Source organism: Xyrauchen texanus, chromosome 25, assembly GCF_025860055.1.
Source record: "Xyrauchen texanus isolate HMW12.3.18 chromosome 25, RBS_HiC_50CHRs, whole genome shotgun sequence".
Taxonomy (NCBI): Eukaryota; Metazoa; Chordata; class Actinopteri; order Cypriniformes; family Catostomidae; genus Xyrauchen; species Xyrauchen texanus.
In genome coordinates, this window is record NC_068300.1 from 10,282,647 (window position 1) to 10,302,489 (window position 19,843).

At 38.1% G+C, this 19,843-nt stretch overlaps 1 protein-coding gene across 2 annotated transcripts; it reads left to right on the plus strand.

Annotated features, from left to right (window-relative positions):
• Positions 1-11,506: 11,506 nt before the first annotated feature.
• LOC127618386 (N-acetyltransferase 8) lies at positions 11,507-19,495 on the plus strand. 2 transcript variants are annotated; one of them, XM_052090793.1, is made up of 2 exons: positions 11,507-12,187; positions 18,406-19,495. In XM_052090793.1, the coding sequence occupies exon 2, from the start codon at positions 18,510-18,512 to the stop codon at positions 19,137-19,139; it is 630 nt and encodes a 209-aa protein (XP_051946753.1). In that variant the 5' UTR covers positions 11,507-12,187; positions 18,406-18,509; the 3' UTR covers positions 19,140-19,495. The 2 variants fall into 2 exon arrangements, with proteins under 2 accessions (XP_051946753.1, XP_051946752.1); XM_052090792.1 differs by lacking the exon at positions 11,507-12,187 and adding an exon at positions 14,893-14,973.
• The last annotated feature ends 348 nt before the right edge of the window (positions 19,496-19,843 follow it).

A 19,843-nucleotide genomic window follows, 5' to 3' on the forward strand; every position in this document is an offset into this window, starting at 1 on the left:
ACAAAATACTTATCTTTAACCTCTGATGTAACCCTTAAAAAGCAAACCTAAACCATATTAGATTTGTGGTCTCTGTTCAAAGAATGCAAAGTACAAATTGCTTTTGTTTGAATTGATGTGTCTCAGGGCTTTAAAAGCATGCTGTGCTATTTAGAAACAAAGCCACTGAGAATACAGCAAGCATATGAATTGGCTCTCAGGTTTGACCTCTTTGTTAGTCTCTATGCATAACACCTAGACATGCCTGCCAGAAGTTGTGGGTGGCAATGTTAGTTTTCTGAGAGCTCTTGTCAACATTAGCAAAGCACATCATGAAACGTCTCTCTTGCATGGAGACCTTCCATTGAGTGTATTAGAATGTGAAAAGACAGTTAGAGCAAAGCGTTGGCAGAACACAGCTTAAACAACATTTTCAGAATTCATTTCAGTGATGCAATTGCTTTGTTGTTTTTTTTTTTTTCTAAAAGTTTGTGGTGATTATTCATTTTCAGCTCATAATACCTGTTCTTGGTCATTAGGGAACTGAAAATATCATGAATCTAGAAAATGAGTTCTAGTCTTCGCATTTTCAAGGACTGCAGTGATCAGAAACTTGTAGATTAGCATGCAAAGAGGTTCCCTGCCAATGTCAGTTTTTAAGACTTATTTAGAATGAACACAAAATTAGGTGGTGGTGTAGTGGGCTAAAGCACATAACTGTTAATCAGAAGGTTGCTGGTTCGGTCCCCACAGCCACCACCATTGTGTCCTTGAGCAAGGCACTTAACTCCATGTTGCTCCGGGGGGGATTGTCCCTGTAATAAATGCACTATAAGTCACTTTGGATAAAAGCATCTGCCAAATGCATAAATGTAAATTAAAGTTGTGTATGTACAATGATGGGAAAACAGGGCATTGTGTACCGAAGTCACGTATAACTAGACAAACTGAAAACCAAATCTTTACACAGAGGCGCAGGGTACACACTCTAAAAATGGCTGGATTAAAAATAACCCAACCGAGTGCATAGTGTTCCCATTTCTCAGTTGGTAGAGCTTGGTTCTAGCAATGGTAAGGCCTTAAGTTTGATTCCCAGGGAGCACATGTACTGATAAAATGTAAGTACGTTTTGATGAAAGTGTCCGTCGCATGCATAAATGTGAACTTGAGAAATTGAACTTTATTACTATACTTAAGACTGAAACGGTGAGCTACTCTGTTTCCAAGGCAAAAATCACAATTTGCACTCCATTAAAACTTCAAAGTACATAATCACATGTCATCAAAAACTACATCTTTGCTCTTACGATACATAAAGAAATAAATCATTAAATTAACAGGCATATTGACAGCATCTAAAACGTAGAGATTTTATTGTATCTACAGCCTTAGAAACGTAACATTTTTGTTAATACTTTATTTTAAAAATATATTTCTATAGTTACATTTTTACTATTTTATAGATAGTTAAAGATCCCTTAATCCTACTCCTAAACCTAATGTAACATAAAAACATAATGGATAAATGTAAAGTGACAAACATTATAGTTACAACATACAATTGCATGAAATTAATTTCACATAAATTATTTCACAAAAGAGAAACATCTAAATGTTTACCCGATTGTCCTTCTCTTATTGTTTATGTCAGATGTGTATAACTTTCTTTCTTCTGATGAATACAATCGAAGATTTTCAGAAGACTTTTTCAGTTTTGTAGGTCCTAACAATACAAGTGAATGGTGACCAGAACTTTGAAGATCAAAAAAGCATATAAAGGCAGCATAAAATTAATCAATACAACTCCAGTGGTTAAATCCATGTCAGTTCACCCACACCTATCAATTCACTTCTGAAGATATGGATTTAACATAGAGTCATATGGATTCCTATTATACTGACTTTATGTGCTTTTTCACTTGCACAGAGCTGAAATATTCTTAGAAAAATCTAAATTTGTGCTCTGCAGAAGAAAGAAAGTCATAAACATCTGGGATGGCATGAGGGTGAGTAAATGGTGAGAGAATTTTCATTTTTGGGTGAACTATCACTTTAACACATCTGTCTTAAAACATATACAGTATAAAGAAAGCCTAATTCCCTTATGCATTAAATCGATTTTGAATGAGTTTTAGGAGTGCTGACTGCACACAACAGTGTGTGGCTTTCCATGTAACAAGAAATAACACCTGAACTCAACATCGAGTTTGTTATGTTTTAAAGGGAAACATCCACTCCAACTCACTTCTACTGTGATCCTCAGAGTGCACTTTTCCCACCATCATTTATTAATATAGCAGCACCTGAGTTCTCCGTGCACAAAACCCCCATACTAAACCAGCATCCCCAGCCGACAATTACACTTACACACAGTCTCCTCCTAATGAAAACCGGTAAATGGTACCACACTCACACACATCTCTCCATCAGAAAGATTGCTGTTGTGCTGACAGGTCTGGCCCATTGTGTCCATCTCCGTAAACCTTATAATATCTCTGCATGTTGTTGAGCAGGCATAGGTGGTTGGCTTTTCTTTAAGTGTGATAGATAAAGTGTGCCTTAGACCCACCTGCCTGCCAGTATAGCGTCTCTATTCTCCCCAAGGGGAAGAGACCAGTATCGAATTGCAATATGGCGTTTATAGCAAGCTTTTGTTTCCCCTCAATCACCGTTGACTGAACTGTGTCACACTTTTATTGGTTTCCCACCCAATGCCTTTGTGTCTAGCCGTTATTGAAGAAGAATGCTTTCAGAAAAGCAGTGTTTCATTGTTAACTGTTAGCTTTACTCAGCATTACTCAACTAAATGAGATGTTTTCTCAGTAATGCTCTGCCTGCACGCTCTACGCTGCTTGAATGGATAGTGTGCAGAGCCGTTTCTGAGCTTACGAGGGCTCTAAGCGAAATTCTTAACTTGATATAATTACACCTCTACTATGATGAACATGCTTTCAATTACTAAGTTCAGTCATTTGGATACTTTTTTTCTGGGGTTAAGTATAAAATATGGTGTGACTGTCTAGAGAGAAAAAAGAAATAAATAAAAGTTTCATAAAGTGGGGCCTGGGTAGCTCAGTGTGTACGGATGCTGACAGCCAACCCTGGAGTTGCATGTTCGAATCCAGGGTGTGCTGAGTGACTCCAGCCAGGTCTCCTAAGCAACCAAAATGGCCCGGTTGCTAGGGAGGGTAGAGTCACATGGGGTAACCACCTCGTGGTCACGATTAGTGGTTCTCGCTCTCAATGGGGCACGTGGTAATTCGTGCGTGGATCGCAGAGAGTAGCATGAGCCTCCACATGCTGCGAGTCTCCACGGTGTCATGACCAACGAGCCATGTGATAAGATGCGCGGATTGACTGTCTCAACTGAGACTTGTCCTTTGCCACTTGGATATAGGTGAGTAACTGCGCCACCATGAGGACCTACTGAGTAGAGGGAATTGGCCATTCCAAATTGGGGAGAAAAGGGGATAAAAAATGAAAACATTTTATATATATATATATCATCATTACAGTGAGATACGGAAAACTTTGCGCAGTTTCTGGCAAATAAATCTGAAAATGTTTGTGCATATGCACAATTTTAGGATGAAATCCACGCCAAGCTTTATACAGTACATGAGACCCCTTGTTTCTTCTTTGTGGTGTAACATATGGAAACTAATAATTAGAATTGATTCAACAAGTAATTTTCCCAAAAGCTTGGTTATAGTTTACCTCTTTTAAATTAGAGGGCGTGAAAAGTGAACAGACAGGCGTAATACAAAGTTTTCCGTATCTCACTGTAATGGGATTTGACTTTAACTGCCTCAAACTTTGAAAGGCAGAAGTGAGTATTTTTTCAAAGGAAATGAGACCATGACATGAACAGAAGGCCAATATATAATGCAGTTATTAATGGCAGTTTTCTGAATTATTTATAATAACTTGCTGTTTTATCAATGACAAGGTTGCACTGGGAAAGAGAGATAAAATTTTAATAATAATGCATTTTCCTGATTAAGGAACCCAGGAATTGATTAAATGCTCTAGTCTGAGAATCATGGCCCTGTTTTGTAAAGATTGCATCAAATTAGTTGTATTTATGATTTTAATAAATACATTAAAGTTTAGAAAGAAAACAGATCAAACAAACAGTGAAAATGAGCATGTTCCTTGCCACACAAATGAGATATAATATAATAATATCACAGTTGTATCTGCTAGAAAGAAATGAGATTGCTTGGAGATCAAATTGAGACTTTATCTTGAGTCTCCTGCATCTCAGATTTTTAATAAAAGAAGACCCAAGTAATCTCACATGTGTCTCCTCTAGAGTTTCAGAAGACATTTAAAATTGTTGACACATTGATTTTACCATGATCTGAATAAAGGTTAGCAGGATTAAAGGGGTCATTGGTGTTGAATTCTAAATTCACAGACATGCCTTAAATTATTCTCTAATCTTGAAGAGTCCCTTGACCCTCACCTTCTTCTGTGATACATAAGGGCCTTTTATTGATTTAAGAGGGTGTAAGGAGGCATCTCACTACAGATGAAATTGAATCTGGTCTGACATTCACAGGTTGTTTGCTTCAGACACTGTCACAACAGCTCGTGCTGCTTCCATATCAAAACAAATGACATAATTCAACTTTCCACTGTAATACTGTCAAAACAAAATTCCATTGTACCATCTGAAAACAAATATAAGAACATCATTATATATTTGGTAGCTAAAGTGGGCCCAAATAGTATGTAAACACCTTTAAGAAATGACTTCAAACATACCTCATCAAGTCATATATTATAATGTATTACTATTTTGAGTCTTGTTTTGAACTCAAGTGTTGTAAAGCTGTTTTTTTACTATATGTTATGAAAAATCTTTTCATTTTAGTACATTGTATATACACTGTGCATATATATATATATATATATATATATATATATATATATATATATATATATACAGTTAGTTTCCGGTCCTCGAAAATGATTGGATGAGAGACGTCCCATGAGCACTGATGGTCTGACAGCATCAGCACTCGGACGCTTCACTTTGTGTGTGTATCACTCCACTTGTGTTCGTGCCATTCTAAACTAAAGTGTAAGAGTAGTGCAGATCTGTTTAGAGCTATGGTTTGTCTTTTTGTTTTTGGACATTACATATGTTAGCCAGCAGGTGGTGGCAAAAGATAATTTTTGTGTGTAATATGAGCCAGTTTGGTGACGTGAAGTGAATCCATGTCAGCCGTTTAAATACAACAGCTCTTCATGATCGCTTACTACACTTACTACACTACTAAAGCTAGGAAATAGCTTTAAATGGCTTTAAAAAACAACTTCAGCATTACGGCTCATCACAGCTGAGAGACACAACAGACTGATTAATTACACAATGGGTGCTGTGAAAAATGGCAGAGGACATTGCGGTTTCTATAGTGATCGACTCTTGCGACTCTTGCGATCATTTGGGTTGAACCAGCAACGGCAGATTCTGATCCGTCGTGTAATAAAGTAGTTCCATGCACAAATGCGTTTTTATGACCTTACTCGGTTTTTCCGAACTGTTGTATATAAACAATATCACACTTGCAATCATGAAATATGGCCCTAAATCAGCATATATATATATACACTCACCTAAAGGATTATTAGGAACACCATACTAATACTGTGTTTGACCCCCTTTCGCCTTCAGAACTGCCTTAATTCTACATGGCATTGATTCAACAAGGTGCTGAAAGAATTCTTTAGAACTGTTGGCCCATATTGATAGGACAGCATCTTGCAGTTGATGGAGATTTGTGGGATGCACATCCAGGGCACGAAGCTCCCGTTCCACCACATCCCAAAGATGCTCTATTGGGTTGAGATCTGGTGACTGTGGGGGCCATTTTAGTACAGTGAACTCATTGTCATGTTCAAGAAACCAATTTGAAATGATTCGAGCTTTGTGACATGGTGCATTATCCTGCTGGAAGTAGCCATCAGAGGATGGTACATGGTGGCCATAAAGGGATGGACATGGTCAGAAACAATGCTCAGGTAGGCCGTGGCATTTAAACGATGCCCAATTGGCACTAAGGGGCCTAAAGTGTGCCAAGAAAACATCCCCCACACCATTACACCACCACCACCACCAGCCTGCACAGTGGTAACAAGGCATGATGGATCCATGTTCTCATTCTGTTTACGCCAAATTCTGACTCTACCATCTGAATGTCTCAACAGAAATCGAGACTCATCAGACCAGGCAACATTTTTCCAGTCTTCAACTGTCCAATTTTGGTGAGCTCTTGCAAATTGTAGCCTCTTTTTCCTATTTGTAGTGGAGATGAGTGGTACCCGGTGGGGTCTTCTGCTGTTGTAGCCCATCCGCCTTAAGGTTGTGCGTGTTGTGGCTTCACAAATGCTTTGCTGCATACCTCGGTTGTAACGAGTGGTTATTTCAGGCAAAGTTGCTCTTCTATCAGCTTGAATCAGTCGGCCCATTCTCCTCTGACCTCTAGCATCAACAAGGCATTTTCAGCCCACAGGACTGTCGCATACTGGATGTTTTTCCTTTTCACACCATTCTTTGTAAACCCTAGAAATGGTTGTGCGTGAAAATCACAGTAACTGAGCAGATTGTGAAATACTCAGACCGGCCCGTCTGGCACCAACAACCATGCCACGCTCAAAGTTGCTTAAATCACCTTTCTTTCCCATTCTGACATTCAGTTTGGAGTTCAGGAGATTGTCTTGACCAGGACCACACCCCTAAATGCATTGAAGCAACTGCCATGTGATTGGTTGATTAGATAATTGCATTAATGAGAAATTGAACAGGTGTTCCTAATAATCCTTTAGGTGAGTGTATATATTAGGGCTGTCGATTTAACACGTTAATTCAGTGTAATTAATTTTATTAAAAATAATGCATTAAAAAATTACCGCAATTAATCGCATGCCCCCAGAACATAATAAGGAAGATCCCTTAGAAATGAAAGCTTGTAGTACCACATGTTTACTCCAGAGGGCAGTAAGTGAAAATTCAGCTGTGTGGCAACACGCAGTTTATACAGTGAAGAAAACAACCAACCAGCAGCAGAACAAAACAAATATGCGTCACGTTCTTGCGTTCAAAATACTTGATGGAGTGCAAATTTGAACTAAGGGATCTCAAGATGTGTTCTAAGTATTAAACTATATTTAACTTGACACAGTGACCTAAAAATTATATGTTTATGACGCAACGCACCCGAGACACTACACAAGCATGTCTGACGCAGGTGTACATTGACGGGTCCTTAAACAAGCCCTCATAATAAACCTCCAACTGATTGACAAATTCACTTGTGAAATGGATTGCTGTGAACTGTATGCCAATGATTGACTTATGATCAATAATATGGTATTAAACAATACATTGTATTGTCTTATCAATGATTAACTCGTCTACCACAAGAATGTAATGCATTTTAATTATCTGAATATTTTATGTATGTATATATATATATAATTTGAAAATATTTAAAGATAACTATTTATAATTATTTCATTATTATATATTGAATTATTGTTATCTGAGGGGCTTTCTCGGCAAATATTTGTATATGCGATTAAATGCGATTTATTACAATTTATTAATCGGGACACTGTGTAATTATGTTTATTCCCTAAATACCCTAAATTAATACATATACCCTAAAGAAAACTCTATTAAGGCACTAGAGAGTATTTATAATCTCTCACAGAAACTTGAGTCACTGATTTTAATAACTGTTCTGCTAAGAAATGCCTGCACACATACTATAAGTATGTTGATTGCCCCACTAGGAAAAATAAGACCATAGGAACTGTTAAAAACACCTATATTTCATCCCTTCTCCCACCATTAGGGGCATCAGACCACAGTGTGGTCTCATAGAGGTTACTAGAGAGGGAGAAGCCTAAAAAAAGTCTGTTAATGTTTGTAATAATGATGGCATAATGGCTTTGTAGGGATGTTTTGAGTGCACATTATGGGAGGTCTTCAATAGCCCTGATATTAATGAACAGGTTGTGGCAGTGTCTGACTACATTAACTTCTGTGTAGACTCAGTGATACGCACTAAGACTTTTAATGTTTATCTTAATGATAGGTCATGGGTGTCTAAGGAATTAAAGAATCATATAATTCAGAGTAAAAAAACTTACAGAAACCAGGATGAGACAGCAAAAAGGGACATACAAAGACAGCTTAAAAGACAAATACAACTACAAACAAAGGATAGAAGCCACTTTAGCATCCGGTAATCCCAGACATACATGGCAGGGAATTTAAACCATGACCAATTCTGCACACAAGGGCAGGGGAAAATCTCCTCTTGTCTTGCAAGGCAGTGAGGGACTGGAGATGGCAACCCAACTCAACACTTATTTTTGTCGCCATGAGAGTGGCTACGGTGCTAAGGTTCCCTCTGTGATGCTCCCAGCCCGCCCTCTTTATCTAATTTTACTATCAATGAATCAGATGTCCTCCAGCTGTTTAGAGACTGTAACTCACGAAAAAGCCCAGGTCCGGACAACATTTGTGGAAGTGTACAAAAGTATTGTGCCGAACAGTTAGCGCCAGTATTTACTGACATATTTAGGTTGTCTTATAATTTCCTCAAGGTCCCTACCCTATAGAAAACATCTACAATTGTTCCTGTGCCAAAAATCCCTATACCCATGGGTTTCTAATTTACTTTCGACCAATAGCATTGACATCACTGGTCATGAAGTGCTTTGAACATCTAGTGAAGAAGTATAATGTATCTCATACATAGCACCTCATCGACCCCTTGCAATTTGCATACCAAGCTTCTAGGGGGTGGAGGATGCAATTCTGACTATATTGCACTTATTGCTTACTCACCTTGAGAAACCAAAGACTCATGCTAAGATTTTATTTGTGAACTTTATATCTGTATTTAATACTATTTGTCCAAGTATCTTAGCAGATATACTGGCTATAGATTTTTCACTTGAAGCTGATTTGATTACATGGGTTGTTGATTTTCTTAGCTGTAAAATCCAACAGGTAAAAATTGGTACGTCACTTTCTTACAAATTGATCACTTGTATAGGCTTTACCCAGGGATGTGTTGTATCACATCATTGTTCATTTTATACACTAACTCTTGAACACTGCATTTATCAATGGGAGCCAATACAACTTGTTTCAAATTATAAATACCTTGGTATTGTGCTTGATCATAAGCTTAAATGGGACCTATGGACTGATCATATAAGCATGAAGACACAACAAAGAATTTACTTCTTAAAGAAACTGTTATCTTTTAATGTCTACAACAAAATGCTTCAGATGTTTTATTTTGCTTTTGGCCTTTTGTATCATTTGCTGATTCGGAAACGCTACTGAGGAACAGAAAAAGACAGTCAGAAAAACAGTAACAATGGCCAGTAAACTGTAAGGGATTATTTTCCAAGTATGGAATATATCTACAGAAAGAGAGTGATAAGGCAAATTACTTTGTGGGTGACAAATGGCATCCCCTTACCTAATAATTTGAACTGTTGCCACCTGGTTGATGGTACTGCCCTCCCCGATTTACTAAAAACAGATCCAAATTATCATTTGTTCCCCAAGAAATTACATTTTTAAATGGGTAATGCAAAAAGAGATAGGATGTCCAGCAGGTCTGGCAATCCTATCTTAATTTTTTGCAAGGTGCGCAGTAAGGGTATGTCTATGTGAATGTCCATTGATGGCTCTGTTTGTTGAAATTAAATGAAATGCCACCTGAGTATGCTGCAAACAAAATTCCCAATGGGAACAAATAAAGTCTAAACTAACTAACTAACTAACTAAATATTGCATAGTCTATTGCATACTGTGGCAACTCAAAAACAAAAACAAAAAGCTTCATTTAACAAACCAAATAGCTTTCATCTGTGTTTAATATAATGGCAAGTGATTTTCTAGCACCAAATTAGCAATTTAGCATGATTACTCAAGGGTAAGGTGTTTGAGAGATGGCTGCTGGAAATGGGGTCTGTCTAGATTTTATAAAAAATGACTTTTTTCAAATAGTGATGGTGCTGTTTTTTACATCAGTAATGTCCTGACTATTCTTTGTGATCAGTTAAATGCCACTTTGGTGAATTAAAGTACCGATTTCTTTCCAAACTTTTGGCCACGTGTATGTGTGTGTGTGTATATATATATATATATATAGAGAGAGAGAGAGAGAGAGAGAGAGAGAGAGAGGACCTTTAATAATTTAATACCCTGGATTATCCCAAAAATAGATACTTACTAAATAGTAATGTGATATATAAATTCTTTTAATGCCATTAAAAACAACAGAAGCAAAATAGCACCCTCAACTGACAACTGCTATGTGCAACATGGCATTAAAATGGCATTAATCCTCAATAATTCGTTGCAGCAACTACAGCACTAAGAGAACGCGCAAAACGATTGACAGGTCGAAAGCGTCAGAGACCACGGCCTGCGGACAGAATTTAGTTTGCTGTTTACAGAGTCTAGAGTTGTAACAGAGACCGGTGAGATATCTCATGACACTTATTCCATTAATATCTTTCAGAAAGCAGAAATTGTTTTGCATAACTTTCCTTGAAAAAAATCACTTACAGCACCTTTAAAATAAGAAATTAGTTTAAAATTTAAAAAGAGATCCTGTTTGTGGCCCCTGAGCTTTTTAAATCTGAGTAGCCGTGTTTACACTAATAAATAAAACACTAATACATTTCTGTGGCAGGGCGGAGGGCAGGGCCAGGTTGTGATTATACACACCCGGTCCCTTATCAGGCTAATTAAGCCTCCGAGAGGGATAAAGGCCGATGGCAGACGGTGGTATGACGAGAGAGAGATTGTTTACGGACATGTCCGGCATGTGTGTGTTTGTCTTTTGGTTTAAGTTATTCATTAAAATATTATTTATATTGCCAAGCTGGTTCTCGCCTCCTCCACCCCTGCCACAATTTCATTCTCTCCAAATTCTGTTCTATAAGAACGATTATTTTGTAATAATTTCTCTTTATTTTAGTTTTTTGGATTCAATATTCTGCAGAAAAATTATTACAGGAGTTTCATTTCTGTGCATTTCAGGAAAATACATTAAATTAAAATTCGACAGCAGTCGCTAGACATTTGTTGGTGCAAAACTCATTAGCAAACCAAAAAATAATTAATGTAGTGGGAAAGAAAAACAAAACCTTAGAGGAAAAAAGGAAGCAATCAGGGTTTGTTTGCTTTTTTCTATTGTGTGACTTAGTGCTTTAAGATCATAACTTCATTCAAGTGTCAAGAACAAAACAGAGAAGGGGAGAACCATATGTTGCAGAAACAGTTTTAAAGGGATAGTTCACCCCAAAAATGCAAATTATATAATAATTTAATCACCTTCATGTTCCGAAACTTTATGACAGCCTCAGTCACGGCTCACTTTCATTGTATGGAAAAAAGATGAACTGAAAGTGAATGGTGACTGACACAAAAATTCTGGTAATATCTCTTTAATCATTACAGGTCGGCCAAGGAGGAGGCGGGAACCGGTTTGACAAACACATAAACATTTAATGACACTTTTCAGTGTACAATGAAACAAAAAGACGCACTGCTTTTCGGCCAGCGGCATCAAATCATAAAAACATTCAGACATGCAGACAAGCTTATTACATCTCTCTCTCCTCTGCTGCCATCTCCTCCTGAAACACAGTGCACAGGTGGAAGTAATTTGCCACTTATCTTCCCTTGTTCTGCCCATCGGGGATTTCTCCGGCCTGTGACCTACTCCCCCCACAGCCATTTCTAGGGAGCGAGCATCGATGGATCACATCGGACTCCAGATCCGACCTGTGCATGCCTGGGATTGGGAACAGGGTGAAAGAGAGGTGAAAGTGAAGAAGGGGGCGGTAATAACAAAAGGTAGAGAGAGAGGAGCTCGCCAGTCCAAGATACGCCATCAAGTGGTCCTTGGCCTGCTGTCCTGCTTCCGTCCACTATGCCGGGTGATGGCACTGGACCCTTTTGCCATTCCTTCCGGTTGCTGGTTGACAAAGGCTCCAGTGCCACTGGATCGAACACTCCCTTAGCGTTGTGACCCCCAGTCAGCGGCGAGGACTCCTTGGACGGCACATCCTTCCTACTTCCTGGGTTTTGGCACCAGTGTAACAAAGGTTTGGGTTGGGCAGATAAAGGAGGAAGCGGGAACCGGTTTCCATAGATCACGTGAGTCCGTTTTATTCTCAAATAACCAGCAATCACTGTACAGCTTCACTCAAAACACAAGATGGCTTCGCAGTGTCACTCAAATAAATAGTCAGCTTTTCAGCTTCACACAACGCAAAGCTCTCTCTCTCTCTCTCTCTCTCTCTCTCTCTCTCTCTCTCTCTCTCTCTCTCTCTCTCTCTCTCTCTCTCAGGGGACAGAAACGAAGACACTGGTCTGTCTGTCTCTCTCCTCTCTCTGTGAACTGGCTGTCTTTTTATCTCCCCCCACTCTCACTGTGAACATAGAGATGGTAATTAGTCACAATTCATCTCAGGTGCATGTCCTTACCTCGACCATGCCCTCACCTCCACAATCTCCTTTTGTGTTCCATGGAAGAAAACTCATATAGTTTTGGAACAACATAGGGTTAGTAATTTTTCATTATTCATTTTAGGATGAACTATCCCTTTAAAGACCAGGGATAAAAAATATGATGCTCATCTAGATGGTTCACATTTATCAGTAACACCATCAGAATCAGACAACAACCGCAGCAGACTGTAAATAACCACACTGTTCTTGTGTTCGCACTTTCGGTTTCAATTGGGTGTCCTTATAAATATGACTGAAATATATTGTAAGATATATTTAAAAAGCATATTGGTTTGTGAAATGCCATTAGCACTTAACAGCAATTGCTTATATTTATTCCAGCGAGTTTTAAAGTGCATTTTATGTCCTTAAATAAATGGAGGTGAAAGGTTGCGTTAAATCGTTTAGCACTGGGGGCTACTGTACAGTAAATGATGAACAATAGAAATTGAGCTAATATTTACTGAGCAGATATTATATCTCACAGGTGTGAGAACATTCATCTATAAAAGTGGGATTTCAAACAGTGAGTTAATCAAAGATCCATTAGGTCCAGTTAGGTGAGGTTTGTGTTGGATTGACTGAAGGCAGAACAATATGTTTCACTACAGTCATGTGCAATATAAGAGGGAAGTTGACATGTCCTGTGGTGCTATAGCATAAATACAGGTAAAGTGGGGCGCTTACATTTTAGTATTTAATATGTCTTCCTTTTGCATTTTATAGTGTAGTTGAGATCTTAAGTGATTTACAATGGTATTATGTGAGGCGCTAAGCCATTTGGCATCATTGTAAGCAACAGCAAGTTTCGTGTCACACTTTATCTTAATTCAAATTATTCTATATGAAACTCTTTTAAGCAGCATTCTACTAATTCTACTTTTTGAATTCATACGGTATTATCAACTTGGTCTCGTTGAAACATTTCAATACCTATATTTTACTAAATGAAAGCAGAATTTTACATTTTAAAGCTTGTTCTTGTGTGATGAAATTGTGCGGTAGCTCAACTGATAGAGCATTGCGCTTGCGCTGCAAAGGACCAGGGTACGAGTTCTGAAGAGCGCACAAGTCAACATGTGAACCGAAAGTGTCATAGAAGCACCACAAAATGACGTGGTTGCTTAAGCAACTGCGTTTTTCATCTCACGTTTGCCTTTTATGACATTATCGGTTAGGTTTAAGGTTTTGGGTAGGGAGGACGATTTTGTTGATTTAAAACTCGATAGAGTAGTAGCCTTCTAACTTGCTTTTAGTGACACCCAGTGGACATTTCTAGAAAAACTTAAAAGAAATGGTGGCCAGTCACAGCACCTTTTATTTAGCAGTCTTTTATTTACTCATATACATTTTAACCTAAAATTTTGATGTTCATTTAAAAAATAAAAGCCGGTGAACATGTTTTGCGTCAACTATGATTCAACTTCTAAATTTGGTTTGGAAAACTGTCTGTCCTTTTTAACATGCACTCTGCATTGGTGACACAAGTGGGCCTTATTAGATATATTTCATGGGTTCGTGGCACCTCAAAGACAACTAAAGATTTCTCATTTAAATATAAATGAGAAACTCTAGTTTTGTTGCTTTTAGTCCATGGCTGTTTAGTTTATAGTCCATCTATACAGAGTAATCATAAAAGTTGACAAAAGTTACTTTAAGCAGATGTACATCTTATTAAAATCTTTCTCTTCAAGGAAAATGGAACAAAAATGGTCGTAATGGCTGTCTGTCTGTATTTCTATCTAAAAGCAGAACTTGTGATAGTTAAGCTATATAACTTCAAATAAACATAAACATTATTTTTAGTTAACTCTAATGAACACTTTGTAACTCCCATCTCATGTTGTTAGAGGAATATTTATTATGGATTCAAATTGAGAGATACTGAGACAATAATTCATCCACAAAATGACCGTTAGTTCGGGAAATAAAATTTCAAGACATGAAAGCTGTCATTTAAACAGACAATCAGTTTTGACAGGAATAGTTTGGTCAACTTAAAGGTGTTTGTAATCAGCAGTTTTAACATGTAGAGCTGGCAGTGAGGTATCAACATTAACAGCCCACATCAATGACACAGTTACACCAATCTGGTATCTCACGATTAAAACCATGGTCACATTTGCAGCTGCCAAACAAGTCCAGCCCTACAAAGTCATTGAAATATACTGGCCAATGTTTGAACCAGCAATGCATGAGGACCTTATCACACAGTCCGTCTAAGATTAGAGCTGATTTGACCAATGAGACGTTAAATGTGTGTGTGTGTGTGTGTGTGTGCACGTGCCCCATTGCTTTCCCTAAGTGGCTCTGTATTAGGGTTTTTGTCCCACACTGTGGCTAAAGTTCACAGATAGTGGAGGTAAAGAGGGGGAGAGCGCGTCTGATAGTTATAAAGAAGGAAAAGGTAGCGATGGCAGAGAAACGTAACTGTAAGTCAAATTTTCTTAGTAAAAATGTGTTAAAGAAGATGTCTCGAAGGTGTCAGTTTTGTGTTACTGCTAATGAAATTAGCATGCAAAGACTGGAATAGCTTGTTCTTTGGAGAGTTGTTTAAAATGCAGTTTGTTGTGGCAAGATATGTAATTTTCTAAATCTTTGTGAATATTAATATAGGTGTACTGATAGTTCAGGTAAATTGGCAACTTTATTGTAATGTATGTATTTATATTTCTTGGGTTTACACTGAGTGTCAGGTTTATAAAATGTAAAACATTATTTTATTATAATGTATTAAGTTTGTTGGTGGTTTACATTATACACAGACATTCCCAACAGTAGTTCAACTGTTTAAATGAATTTATTCCAATTAGTTGTGTTCTAGTGAGGAAAAAGTATGTTTTTCAATGGACAGAGCTGTCTTTCTGATATTTTAATGGAAAAGTTCAAATGTTTCATTTTAACAAAACAATCTTTTGTGTGGTTTTGGAATATTTCACATGGATGGCCAATGTTTCACACGTATGTTCATGTGATCATACGTGCTTAAACTAGTACTGCCAGTCAATTATAATACGTAATTATGATTAATCGCACAATATTTCATACATAATCATGATTAAGTGCATAATATCGCACAGATAATCACGATTAATCGCATAATGTTTCATAGTTAATCATGATTAATCGCAGAAAGTTCTTAAATTTAACTCTATATATGTCTTTTCCTGTCAAAATACATGTCATTTCTTCTTAGGAAAAAAAAGAAAACAATGTAACAATAATGCTTTATTAACATTTTCTAAACAAACTATTTCACAGTATAAAGAAAGAAATGTACTAAAATAGCACCAATTCAAGTAACATTAAACGTTTCCCAAACTCTAAGCGGGAGGTAAACTCAATGAAAGAACTAGTCCTCATGTGTTCAGTAATCACTGCAATCGGATTTAAATCTCTTAAACCCTCATCCTCCACAATATGAATCATGGCATTCACATGATTCACCCCATTTTGAACTCCACATGAAAAGCGCTACAGAGAGCGTTGGCACTGAGCACTTAAATGATGCATGTCCGGTAAGCCTGAACTAACATGATGCAGGGGAAACGCTTATGCTTCACTTTCAGCAAGACATGTAAATGCATCTTTTCACAGGTCCCATCTGTTTTTTTGTTTTTGTTTTTTTTTACTAAAAATATGCTTAATAGATAATTTCTCCATCACTTGAGAACTGACACTGAATCGCTGTTGTGTGTGTTTGTGGTGTGTGCGTCAGTGTAATGACCTCGGACACATTGCAAATGTTCCACCCTATTCCAACCAGTGTCAATAAAAATGTCAGAATCTAATGTCAAATTAGTAAATGCGTTAATCACATTAAACATTTTAAATAAATACAATGAGTTAATGTGTTCAATTTGAAAGCTCTAGATTAAACATAATGAACAAGCATGAATGTAACATGCTGCCACATGTTTTTGTTTTGTTAAGGGTTCCTTTCTTCTCTCCTTCTGAACTTCATTTCTACCATCTCTTTCATTCCACACTTTACTAATCTTTCATTCTTCCTTCCAACCTTCATTACTTCAAAATGTTTTCCTTCCTCTTGTCTTTCTCTGCTCTTCATTTCTTCCTGCCACACATCCTTCCATCCTTTCTTCCACTCTTCAGTACTTCAACATGTCCTTCCTTCCTTCCATCCACTCTTCAGTACTTCAACATGTCCCTTCCTTCCTTCCATCCACTCTTCAGTACTTCAACATGTCCTTCCTTCCTTCCATCCACTCTTCAGTACTTCAACATGTCCTTCCTTCCTTCCATCCACTCTTCAGTACTTCAACATGTCCTTCCTTCCTTCCATCCACTCTTCAGTACTTCAACATGTCCTTCCTTCCTTCCATCCACTCTTCAGTACTTCAAAATGTCCTTCCTTCCTTCCTTCCTTTCTTCCTGACACACATGTTTTTCCCCACATCTCCTTCACTCTTTTCATCCTTTGTCTTACTTTTTTGCACCTCCTTATTTTTGTCCTTCTGCATTTCCTTCCTTCCACAATTCATTCCTTCCACACTTCTTCTTTTCCTTCCTTCCTTCCTTCCTTCCTTCCTTCCTTCCTTCCTTCCTTCCACTCTTCATTACTTCAACATGTCCTTCCTTCCTTCCATCCACTCTTCAGTACTTCAACATGTCCTTCCTTCCTTCCTTTCTTCCTGACACACGTTTTTTCCCACATCTCCTTCACTCTTTTCGTCCTTTGTCTTACTTTTTTGGACCTCCTTCTTTTTGTCCTTCTGCATTTCCTTCCTTCCACAATTCATTCCTTCTACACTTCTTCTTTTCCTTCCTTCCTTCCTTCCTTCCTTCCACTCTTCATTACTTCAACATGTCCTTCCTTCCTTCCTTCCTTCCTTCCTGCCACTCGTGCTTTTTTCCACATCTCCTTCACTCTTTTCGTCCTTTGTCTTCCTTTTTCACTTCCTTCCTTTTGTCCTTCTGCAATTCCTTCCATCCCCACTTCCTCTTTTCCTTCTTTCCTTTCACCCTTCTTTACTTCAACATGTCCTTCCTTCCATCCTTCCTGCCACACATGCATTCTTCCACCCTTCATTATTTTCGTCCTTTCTTCCTGTCTTCCTTTTGCACTTTCTTCTTTCTGTCTTCTTTTCCTTCCCCCATACAGTACCTTCTCCGTCCTTCCTTCCTTCCTGCCGCACATCCTTAATTCCACACTTTCTTTATTCTTTGTTGTTTTCTTTGGCTTCCTTCTTCACTTCCTTCCTTCCACACTTCATTCATTCTACGTCATTTCTTCCTTTCACCCTTTATTACTTCAATATATCCTTCCTTCCTCTTTTCCTTTCTCCGTCCTTCCTTCCTGCCATAAATCCTTAATAGCACCCTTCTTGTATACTTTTTCATCCTTTCTGTCTTCCTTCTACGCTTCCTTCAATCCACATTTCCTTTCTTCCTTTCAGCCTTTATTAATTAAAATGTCCTTCCTTCCTCTTTTCCTTTCTCCACCCTTCCTTTCTGTTGCACATGCTTTGATCCACCCTTCCTTTATTCTTTTTGTCCATTCTTTCTGTCTTCCTTCAGCAATTCCTTCCTTCCACACTTTCTTTCTTCCCTCTAATCTTCCTTCCTTCTACTCTTCATTCCTTTAGCATTCCAATCCATTCTTCTCGTTTTTCCTTCCTTCCTGCCGCACATCCTTTCTTCCGCACTTCCTTTCTTCCACACTTCATTCCTTCCTTCCATTTGCATCCTTTTTTCCCACACTTCTTTGTTAAATTGTTAACCTTTCTTTTTCTTCCTTCTGCATTTTATTCCTTCCTTCTGCACTTGGGTCTACTGGATTTTCTAAACTCCACATGTTATGTCAACATTGAATTGAATCCCTTTCTCTTCCACCTCTGTTACAGCGCATTGTGTAATCAGGCCATACAAGCCCACAGATAAGGTTGCTGTCATCTCTCTCTTACGCTTTGGGATTCTTGAACATGTCTACCCAGCCTTCTTTAAAGCTATGAGCCACCCAGACCACATCGGCATAACATTCAGCATCTCTGTGGCAGGCTATGTGCTCGGAGGAAGCTCATACTTCCAGGCTTTGCTTTTCGGAGGAGCATGGGCCAGTTTGGTTTACTATTGTTGTCACGAAATTTACGACGGCTACCTCAAAAGAAAGCTGGACGTGGAAATGGCTGATATTCAGGCCAACTTCCTGGATAACCCGGTGAATAACTTCTGGGTGGCAGAGATGGAGGTGAATGGAAAGTCAAAGGTGGCCGGGCTCCTTGCTGTAGTTGGCGTCAAGGGCATAGTACAGAGCGACAGAAGCGATGGATGGAACGCTGCCACAGAGGATGTGGCAACTCTAGAGGAGGGTGCGGGGGAAGTGTTTCAATTAATTGTGTCCTTTCCCCATCGGCGTAAAGGTCTGGGAACACAACTGGCAGAGACAGCAATAGAGTTTTGTAAAGAGCAAGGCATTTCCCGTATGGTTGTAGAAACCAGCTCCCCGCAGAGCGCAGCTAACTCGCTGTTCCGCAAACTGGGCTTCACTGAGACTTCAGTCCACAGCAAGACACACTCTAATCCTTGGATTTCGAAACTGGCCAGGATTGATGTAATACGAATGGAAAAGCATCTATAAAATATGTCAACAGTGTTAACTTTTTAAAAAACCTTGCAACAATATAGAAATATTTAGATGTATATGTCATTGGCTTTGTTCACACTGCACACAATTCGGATTTGGTTTTCAAATCCGATCTTATTTAAGTGATGTCATCGGATCTGTTTGTTTAGACAGTACAATTAAAGGAATAGTACACCCAAAAATGTCATGTGAAATGTTAGGCAGACTGTTAGCCTCAGTCATCATGCACTTTTTATGGTAAGGTAAAAGATGCAATGAAAGTCAATGGTGACTGAGACTAATATTCTGTTTAAGATCTTGTTTTGTGTTCCACGGAAGAAAGAATGTCATATGAGTATGGAACAATATGATGGGGAGTAAATGACTGAATTTTCATTTTTGGGACCTTATTCCTTTAATATTCACTATGTTAAAATTGGTTACTATAGTAATAAAGAGATGAAATGACCAAAAAAAAAAAAAAAAGTCTTATCTGACAAAAAAATCTGATTTTAATTGGATTTCAAACCACACAAGATAATAGAAGATTTGAGTGGGATGTGCCTAAAAATTCTAATTTTTGACACATGTGAACAAAGCCAAATTTTATCTCTAAACCAAATTTTCGAATTTTACCATTTGGCCATCCTTATATAATTAAGACTTCATACTAACTCCAAAGAAAATCAAGTGTGCATACTTGCTCTGGGATCACAATC